The 10,072-nt window shown below is 37.9% G+C and overlaps 1 protein-coding gene and 2 long non-coding RNA genes across 4 annotated transcripts in view; 1 reads left to right on the top strand and 2 right to left on the bottom strand.

The window, feature by feature from the left end:
* The window catches only part of LOC148126838 (uncharacterized), a 185,219-nt gene that overhangs the window by 1,453 nt on the left and 173,694 nt on the right, over positions 1-10,072 (top strand). The window lies entirely within an intron of this gene.
* The window catches only part of LOC148126839 (uncharacterized), a 400,892-nt gene that overhangs the window by 243,170 nt on the left and 147,650 nt on the right, over positions 1-10,072 (bottom strand). The window lies entirely within an intron of this gene.
* The window catches only part of UROC1 (urocanate hydratase 1), a 57,580-nt gene continuing 53,236 nt past the window's right edge, over positions 5,729-10,072 (bottom strand). For both annotated transcript variants that reach the window (XM_087923761.1, XM_087923762.1), the window contains 2 exons: positions 8,617-8,716; positions 5,729-6,029 (listed from right to left, as the gene is read on the bottom strand). In XM_087923761.1, coding sequence (XP_087779887.1) covers positions 5,889-6,029; positions 8,617-8,716 — 241 coding nt within the window. In that variant the 3' untranslated portion in view covers positions 5,729-5,888. The remainder of the gene's footprint in view (positions 6,030-8,616; positions 8,717-10,072) is intronic.

The raw sequence follows: 10,072 nt of genomic DNA, 5'->3' as shown, positions 1-10,072 counted from the left end.
CGCTTTCCAGCTCCGTTTCTCCTGTGCAGGGCAACAAAAGACCCAACTGATCAGCTGGGACTCGGGAGGCAGAGAATAGATGGGGGCAAGGCCAATCAGAAGTGCTTTTTGCCAGTTCTCCAAACTATTCAAAATTTCTGCTACTAGTTCTCCAGGACTGGTCAAAACCTACTGAATACCACCTCTGTATGCATTGTATATATTGAAAGAAAGCTGCTTCTTTAGTTATTATTTAAAGTTGTTGACATGTTTTATCTATTACCAATTCTCTTTCTACCTTATAGAACTGGACTGCAGATGACTCTTAGGCTGGACTCACACTTTGTGTTTTAACCAACCAATCTTTTTGACTAGATTATATTTTGCTAGTTTGCACAACACACTAAACCATAAGTCATTATTTACAAATCAACCACTGGGTTTACCCAACACATGAAGCAAAAGCCAGTTAAACCTGTCATGGAAATTGCCATAAAACATTTAAATAGCTAATTAAGGCAGTAGAGCAACAACCATTAAAAATGAAAATAAGCATCCATTAACGTATGTTTTAAAATCTAAAATAAAAGAATATACTTCAGACACCACAGGTGGCAACTCTAGTAAATGTGCTTACAGCAACTATGGGCAGATATCCTGAAATAATCTCAAGCATGTGTGTGAGAGAGTGTGAAATCATATGAAAGAAAGTCAAACTGCTTAAGGACTTAGAGCAATAACCACCCCTTAATATTCTACTTGAAAATGACTTGGAAGTTGACAGGATGCTTTTAGCAAAGGTGCAGATATTCAGCAGGTTCTGACCAGTTCTGGAGAACCGGTAGCGGAAGTTTTGAGTAGTTTGGAGAACCAGCAAATACCACCTCTGGCTGGATATTTTGCAGTATCCTTCCACTGCCACACCCATCCAGCCACGTCCACAGAACCGGTAGTAAAAAATTTTGAACCCCACCACTGCGAAGGTATAAATGTGATGTCCTTGACTGGCTCCACAAATCAGTCTAGCAGCTGAATTTTGTGTAACTTTATTTATTTAGCATATGGCAAATACATGAACTTACAGTAGCTCAAATGTCAACATCCAGTCCATCCAGCCATTCAAGGACAGGGCGGTCCACGCTGAAAAGTATCAGACACTGGACCAGTGCAAGCTCCTGATGGACACCCGGACACAACGTGATGGATATTCTGCCGAGGTGCACCACAGTCACTCTCGGGCAGAGACAAGACCCTACTCAAACAGCGAGTCCTGGCAGACACCATGCTGGGCACAGATCCTGCTCAGAGCTGACCAATGCTGGCGAGGAATGCCAAAACCCAGCAACTCCCATGCAGGGCCATCCACACGTTTGCCTGCATCTAGGCGCCCAGCAGCCCACTGGCCTTCCGCTGTGTGCCGATGTCAAAGCTGACAGACAGCTGCCAAGTGACTGCCAGAGAAGGCCCCCTGAATCCAAGCCTTTTGTGTAACAAAAGTTTCTTGGCTACATACAAATGCAGCCCCATTGCAGTCATCAGGCTGGAGGTTACCAGTTCTTAGTTGTTGGCTTTTAGAAAGGCCAGTTTTGTCTGTTATTAAAAAATGATAAAGGAACTCCTGGCAATTAGCACATAGAAAAAGAAAATATGGATCCAGAAGTGTCATTAAATTGGATTCCTGTTCCTTTGGGGGAAAGGTAACTCCAAGCGAAGCTGGAAGATTTTCCACTTATAAAGAAGGAAAGCAGAACTCAAATTTGTTGAGACTATTAACAAATCTACAGAGAACTCATAAAGAGATTATGTTATAGCCTGGGGAGATTAGTTAATGAAGCACGGCAGAAAAAGGTGCACTGACTTTCTGAGAAAAATTAGCCAGAGGGAATAGAAGGAATTGCATTCTGAATCTTTCACATGAAGGAAATGTGCTAATTCATGCCTGGTCCAGATGGCCTCTGCATGACAGAATTGAAGCATCAAAGCCAAATTGGATACTGAATAGAGAATTATGAGGAACTAGCCAGGATCTAGTGTAGGCTTTCACAAATGGTATCTTTTGAGCATCTTCATATACAGTTGCTGGTGAAACATCAGGAAATTTGCTATCTGCCAGTTACCAAAGCCTAAAGCCTAACATTGATCTTGCCAGGATTCATCTAAACCTAATTAATTTGATAACTAAATGATGTTTCTTTCCTTAATACACTCATATTGTTTGCTACAGCTTTCTTAGACTCCCTACAGCAGCATTCCAACATTTAGTGCCCTCCAAATGTCTTGGATTTTAATTCTGATCTTTGACCGTCTGACTTGAAATCCCACCCATTTAGAAAGAGAAAATTTGGCCTAGAATTAGCCAGGTGATACTACAGCTGAGATTTAGTTTTAAAAATATAGGAAATGATAAACTGTAGCTGTTTAATTATGAATTTCACCCAGTTATTTCAGTGAAGTTAAACAGATATTTAACATATGCAATTTGATTGGCAACTAAATACTGTAGAATGTATTATTAATTTATTTATTTAATTTATATACTGTATATATACTATGATATGCACTAAGACAAATTCCTTGTGTGTCTAATCACACTTGGCCAATAAAGAATTCATTCATTCATAAACGCCAGCATTATTTTGTATCTTGAAATGAAAACAAATATGTTATTTTAACATCCCTGGGGAAAGAAGGGATGGGAGTTAAGTGACACAATTAATTTAATGTTCAAATTTTCAAGCATAATGAACAGGCTACATTACCGTTGTAACAAAAGAACTACCTATATATCAAACTGCCCCCTCACATTATTAGTTATAATATAGTATTGTAATATTTTCTTATATTTTTCAAACAGTAGGTGGTGCTATATTACCTCCTATTTGCAAAATAAGCTAATTATTCATTGCTAAATATGCAATTGTACTTTTAAATAAAGCTGAGCACGCATCTTAACTAATATTGAATAGCAAAAGGTGCTCTAATACTCCAGTGATTTTACTAATAGGTTACTACAAATTTCTAGCAATTTGTTATTTCTTACATTGAAAAATATTAGATGTGGAATAGCTAACTTTTAATTGTAAATTTAATGCTGCATGGTGTGTTTTGGTAGGGTATAATAATTGTCACGAATATTTAAGCAACAAATCATAATTTATAAATAAAAATTCTTGGGTTTATATATTATCCTGAACTCAAGACATATAATCATCTATTTTATGTGTCTGATCATAGCAATTACATTGTTTAGTGACCACAGTTGGAGTAAGATCATAAACCCAACTGGAAATGTTTCAAGGAATTGGAGGTAAGAGGGACTTCACAAGTCATCTAATTCATGCCACTACCACTCCTTGCAAGATCTGAAGCATTTTGGATAGGTGGCTACATAATATCATTCCATGAAGCAGCCTATTCTACTGGTTGACAGCTTTTACTGTCAGCAATTTCCTTTTAAAATCTGACTAAAATTTTCCTCCCTGTAGTTTGAAGTACTGGTTCTGGACTTGGTCACCAGGATAACTCAGAAGTTTACTTTTTCCTTTGCATAAAAGCTCTTTGGACAGAAGAAGGATGGTATTATCTCTGCCTTACTACAGGCTAGATGTACCCATTTCCTGACAGTACTTGTTTCCATTCCCCTTGCAATCTTGATAGATCTCCTATAAAATTACTCCAATTGTGTCCTTTTTAGATTCTGACCAGGGAAGAGTAGAGTGGAACTTTGTGCATTTGGGGGCCTATATCTTTTAATATATTCCAAAATTGCATTTGTTTTTTAACAGCTATAACACTTTATTGGCAGATGTTAAATTTGTGATCTAGAACACCCAGAATCTTTTTGCTATGTACTGTGGCCAAATCACATCTCCTCCATTTTATGCTTTTCATTAGTCTTCTCCTCAGATGCAGGAATTTATATTTCTCCCTCTTAAATTATGTTCAGGCCACAGTTTCAGCCTGTATAGGCTTTTTAAAAAATCTTTTCTTTTTCTTCTAACGCATTAGCCACTGCTCCTAATTTAGAGTCATTGTTAAAACAGAAAATGGTCCTGACAAACTTCCCATTTGGCCAAGTCATTAATAAAAATGTGGAACGGTATGGGCCCAGCCCAGAGTCCTGTAACATTCCACCTGATACCTATTCTCCAAGCTAATGGATTTGCCGTAGAACTAGCTTAGTACTGATGAACAAGGAGTGATTCACATATAATTTAGCTTTTAAACTGTTGCTCTGGATCCGTGAAACAAAATCACATTTTCAAAAGAGATTAAAATTATTTTGTTCAGCTTCCAAATCAAAGAGTAAATCTCACTTTTAACAATAATCATAGCACGTCATGGCCACATGCATTTGCATTTCATTACAGTGCAAAGATGTCTGTCAATCCCTTCCCCCCCATATATTCCCATGATACCGCTTTCACCTCATGGTTTGCTACCGTTCTAGGACATATGGAGAGCACTGTAAATCAGTAGTGAGGAAAGATCTTCATCCATCTCTGGCTTTTCTTTGCCTGATCAGCCCCCTCTTCACATGACCCCCTTTTTAACCTATGTCTCACTGCCCCTTCTAAATCAGAGCCAAACTGCAGTCTGCTACTCGGTTAACTCCTAGGTAGGAATGTTACTCAGTATGCTCATATAAATTCAGGATGATGAGAAATAAATCTGGCATGTTGGTATGAGAATGAACATCCTGTGATTCAGACAAAGAATATTGAAGATCCCATACTTTAAATCCACTGTACGTTTTTAAAGTGAAAGTATCCAACTTTAAAATGTCCACTCACCACCTTCCAAGTGAGATGCTGAAATATGTTAACTCAAATATGTATTTGAATATAAATAGCTCGGGTTGGTAGTTGGTCTGTGCTCTGAGCTTAGCAATTTGGTTGCAAATATTTTGTCACCCTTCGAGGATATCCGCCAAGCTCGGAGTCAGACCAACAGTCTATACATACATTGACTGTGGCTGTATTCAACAGGGTATATACTGTAGAAGGATAAAGAATAGAAATCATTCCTGATCCTCCTTAGCAGATAATTCTGAAGCCTGTAAACAGCCATTGAAAAGGGTCCTTCTTGAGTTTCTTTCTGATATGGTCAGACCTTGATAACAGTCTCTCCCAATGATCTTAAAAAGTTGACCAGGCTCACAAGGGAGAATGAGTTTTTTTCCCCAGATAGCCTTGTCCCAACACTTAAGGGTGAACTTACAATTTGGTTGGGATAATTTCCACACTGTATCATGGGCAGAAAGCTGAAATCTGAATAAAGGTTGAACCATGTGATAGCTGCTCCTCACCCAGACAAAGAGGAAATCAACAGACTGAATTGTTAGGGAGCTAACACAAATGTATTCTATATCCTTAGTCTCCATATAAATCAGCCAAAAAACATTGTATTGAAATCAAGGCTTTTCAAAATGCATTTTGAATGTTGCTCAGCATGAGTCCGAGTTTGCTGTGAAGCTAAGAGAGGAGAGGGATTGTCAGCTAAATACAATAATGTTGAGTTTTGACCACTAATCTTAAAAAGAACCCAAGTTGCAGCAAACATTATGATTATAATTAGCAGTAGAAAAAGTGTTGCCTGTTGCTTTTTCTGTGTGGATTTCTAATCAAATAACAATGGATTTGTGTACTTATTTTAGAGACCATACCAAGATTAATCAGTTCCTAGATTGGAAATCACTTGGTGATTTGTGTCTGAAAAGCGTGCATTAATATTCACCATGTGCAAAAACTAATGTTGCTGATGTGGATTTATTTTAGCATTACTTTCCCGAAAGACAAGATTCAACCATTCTTTTATTGCATCATAAATGGGAGCTCTGGACTAGAACAAGAGGAAAGTAGCAGTTGGAACCTGATTCAAAAAAGGCAGAATAAACTATGGTTGTACAGTTAACAACTCAGAGCTTGTTCCAAGATGCTGTCATCTAGCACCTTGTGTGGAAGTGTCACTTTCAGATTCTTCTCTTTGTCCATGGCTTGACAGATGGTTTCATAAGCGTTGTTGTTACCAGACCAACAACGTCTAGCAACCTGCATTTATGGAATAAAAATGAGTGGATACTATATATACAGTATAAGATAGCCAACTATTTAAATATACACCAAAATACATTTAACATTTTTTTTCTAAATTGAGTGATTTCTTGAAATTCTTGGTTGCATCTGAAGTGTTACTGTTTAATAAATACCCTGAATGATGAAGATAATATTTTAATTCTGATTTAAATGTTCAGGCATAGCATTTTCTAGAGATTGACATGGTGTAAGGAAGATGTTTTGCAAAGTTACTAATACCCTTGGATTAGAAGTGTAGCACACCAAATATTCTGTAATAGACTATTATTTTAATTTGTGTCATTTCTTGTGCACTGTAATGAATGTATTTCATGGAAAATATAATAACTAAATGCTGAATTTAGAAACAATGGCTGGGAAAGTATTGTTTGAATACTTTCAAACTTGTCAACAATATTTGAAAAACATGTATATTGAATTATTCCGCTAAAATAACTTTCCCTGACCTTGGTCCCTTTTCCTGATGTGTGCCAGTTGGCAGAGTTCCCATCTAGTGTGGCCTTTGAAAATTTTAGGAATTCCAGTCCTGGTACACTGAAGCTGCCAAGTTGGAAATAACTATGTCACTGTTTCTCCACCCTGGTAACTGTAAGATATGTGGATATGTGGATATGTGGATTCCTCAGGCATCTTAAAAGTTGTTAAGGTTAAGAAACACCAAGCTAAGTTAACATATGTTTAATTCAAGATTAATGATTCTGCGTAATAGAATGATATTTCTTCTGATTATTGCATGCACGCCAGAATAAGGATGTTAAAAGATGAAGGTTGGGAGAACTCTGGTATTACTTGCAGTATATTAGCCACATCAGTAGGTTATAACAGAACCTTCTCTAGTTTTAATATTTAACAAATAGTTCAATTCCCTGGAGTAAAATAATCATTATTCCTTTAAGCACCTACATCGTTTGGAAGTTACATAATAGAGGATGGTATTAATACCCCAAAGCACTCTCTGTCTACACCAGGGGTCTCCAACTGTGGCTAAGACTTATGGACTTCAGCTTCTAGAATTCTTCAGCCAGCATGGCTGGTGGGGAAATTCTGGGGGTGAAATCCACAAGTCTTAAAGTTGCCAAGATTGGACACCCCCGGTCCAATCAACACTGAGTTGAGTTGAGAGGCACTGCTAGGTTTGAGTGGCCGAAGGCAAATATGTTCAGGGTACAGTTTTTTTCAGCCTGATCTTTACTGCCCATCCTAATTAGCAGCTGTGGCTATAGCCAGCTACCTATACTTCCTCATCTAGGTCTGACCAATGAGTTTATAACCACCAAGAGAACAAAAAATTGGTGCTGGAATAGAAATGAGGAAATTACATTCCTTAGGCTTGAAAATTTGCTGGGTGACTAAGCTAGTCACTCTCTCTCACTTGAACCCATCTCACTGGCAGGAACATTGGGTGCCTCACTTAAGAGTTTTACAAAATTAACAAGGGATATAAATACAACAATAATAAAAGCTAGTCAGTTGACAGTGAAGGAACAAATGAATGGCAGGCACCAAAACTAATTAATTTTTGCCTTAAATTGGGACCAATGAGGCCCTAGTGGCATTTTGTTTCTTCTCAAATGCTCTCATTAACTGTCAGTCACTATATTGTGCAAAGTCAGCTCCTTTGATTGATTCAAATGGAAATTCTTCTTTAAAATAGTGGGCTGCTGCTGTTGCTGCTATCAATTAATTGCCTAGTTAACACACCACTGTTGGTTTCTGGAAGCTATTTGGAACTCAGATCAAGACCACTAGAATGGAATATGGGAGCAGAGCCAGCTTGATAGGATGTTGAATCCAGAAAACTCATAATTGATAAGATAATACTAAGCTGGTGCCATTTTGGTGATTAATTTAGCTACTGTCAAAAATCACAGCAACAAGATGCTGTACTCTTTTACCTACTCTTGCAGTTATGAAATACGATGACTACACAAGCTGTTCAGGTAGCATAGGGCATGAATGCATGAATTGTGAGATAGGGGTATTTGTGCCTCTTGAATGACATTCTCACAGCATTGCTAGTTCAGAAAAAGCAATCTGGAAGTTATAGACTTTCAGTAAATGGAATAAGCAAGATTTTATGATGCCTTGAGCTTGTATAGTATAAATATGAAAGCATTTGTAATTAATTTTATATTTTATCTGGAAATAAATTAAGAAACTCCCTAAGGTGACAAGGTGGGGAAGCTGAATACTGCACAGGATTTGAGTATATTTGTATATGTATATTCCTCAGGGCGGCTGGAATCATCTTAAATTCTATGTCATTTTTCATTAGCATAAAAAGGAAAGTGACATGGATTTTGCCCTGAAAGGTTTGTTCCTCATTCTGTAATTACCCAATATAGATAGTAAGCAAATTCTGAAGATCCCATCATATATGCAATATACTGTATATTGTTAGAATATCCACAGCAAATATCTCATAATCCAAATATCCTTGCTCTCTCTATATAATAAATTTACTAAGTTACTTAACAAAATCTATTCATTTACATTTCTTTTAAAAAGTACAACAATTTCAAATTGATCTCTTTTTTCTTACCCCATTAGAAACATCCCAGTTCAACATCATCTTTGCATTCTCTTCGGCACCTGTTGAACCATCCAGGACAAGACCAAATCCTCCATTGATCACTTCTCCCCTTCAAATGTAATAACAACAAAAACAGCTCTTCGTTTTTGTGGAGTTAATAAGACAGATACTCAGAAATGGGAGGCGGAGTTCTAGGGTGTCTGGTGTGGGTAGTTATATCCAGGCTGCTAGTTACACTGTCAATAAGTGGGGAAAGTGCCTCCTTCACCTGGAATCCCCCTTCCAGGAGTTATATTGGGAGCTACAACCTCTCATAGAAGAAATGTTAATTATGTCAACCACAAACACTCTTCTACTTCCCGGATTGAAAAATCCATTGTGAAATATCCCCTAAACTGGGAAGGGCAGGAAAAAGAAACACTAGACTACACCACCACAGGCATAAGAAAGGCCTTGACTTCAAACTGACATACAACAATCATCAAGCAAAGTAAATTCCTGTAGCATGCAGTAAAAATACCACATTGGGGGTATGAGGAGCTTTTGCTGAGTTCAGTTCAGGGAGCCTGACAATTCCCACCTTAGTGGGAGGAAAGCCACTGCATGCAATTCAAAGTTCAAAATAATGGCTACTGGCTCCACCTCCATATCATTTGTTAAGCTAATACTTACACCCAGTATCTTGGGAACAACTAGATAAGGTTTCGTAGAACTTGTGGTGTGTAGGGGTGGGGCAGGAGAAGATCAGACTTATGCTTCTTGTAGCTGCCTAAGGACTCTGGGCTAGTTTCCCACTTGACTCCTCTTTGCTGCCTGGCTGGGAGTTTACCAGCAATTTTAGATGCTAACTTAAGATGTGTGCTACAATATTTGGAACTCTCTACAATTTCATTTTTGCACCCAGTGAAACTTTTGGAATTAATCATCAACTAAATCTATGCTTAAAATAAGCAGGAGCCTTATATGTAGGTCAGGATGGAGGACATACATTTCTTTTGGCTCTTGGAAATAGACAGTTATGAAACTGTGGCCAATTTGTTAACTCCAATTTAAAAAGAGCATTCGCACATGGAGATTGAAGTAAAAGGACAAATGTCAATCATTCCTCTCATTCTGATCTCAACAATCACCATGGAGATGGGGGAAGGGAAGAAACACCTCCCCCCCCCCGCCAACTTGAAACAAGAGGTAGGAGGAGTGGTTCCTGGTCATTTTAAACTGATAGAAGAGGATGGCATGGAGAAGAAAACGAGCCAGAGTTTTTCAAGACAGAAACATCAATTATAGATAGTCCTCAACTTATGATCACTTAATGACTATTCAGAGTTATGATAGACACATACACACTTTCTCTCTCACACTCACACACATACATAATTGTAGTCATGTGATTGCATTCTGGGTACTTGGCAACCTCTTTGGCAAGCTCACCTTTAAGGAAGTTTGCAGCATCCTGCAGTCACGT

This window comes from Pseudonaja textilis, chromosome 2 (genome assembly GCF_049901715.1).
Source record: "Pseudonaja textilis isolate UNSWEBS1 chromosome 2, rPseTex1.2, whole genome shotgun sequence".
Lineage (NCBI taxonomy): Eukaryota > Metazoa > Chordata > Lepidosauria > Squamata > Elapidae > Pseudonaja > Pseudonaja textilis.
The sequence above is the reverse complement of the archived record's forward strand: the minus strand, read 5'-3'. Positions and strand labels throughout refer to the sequence as shown.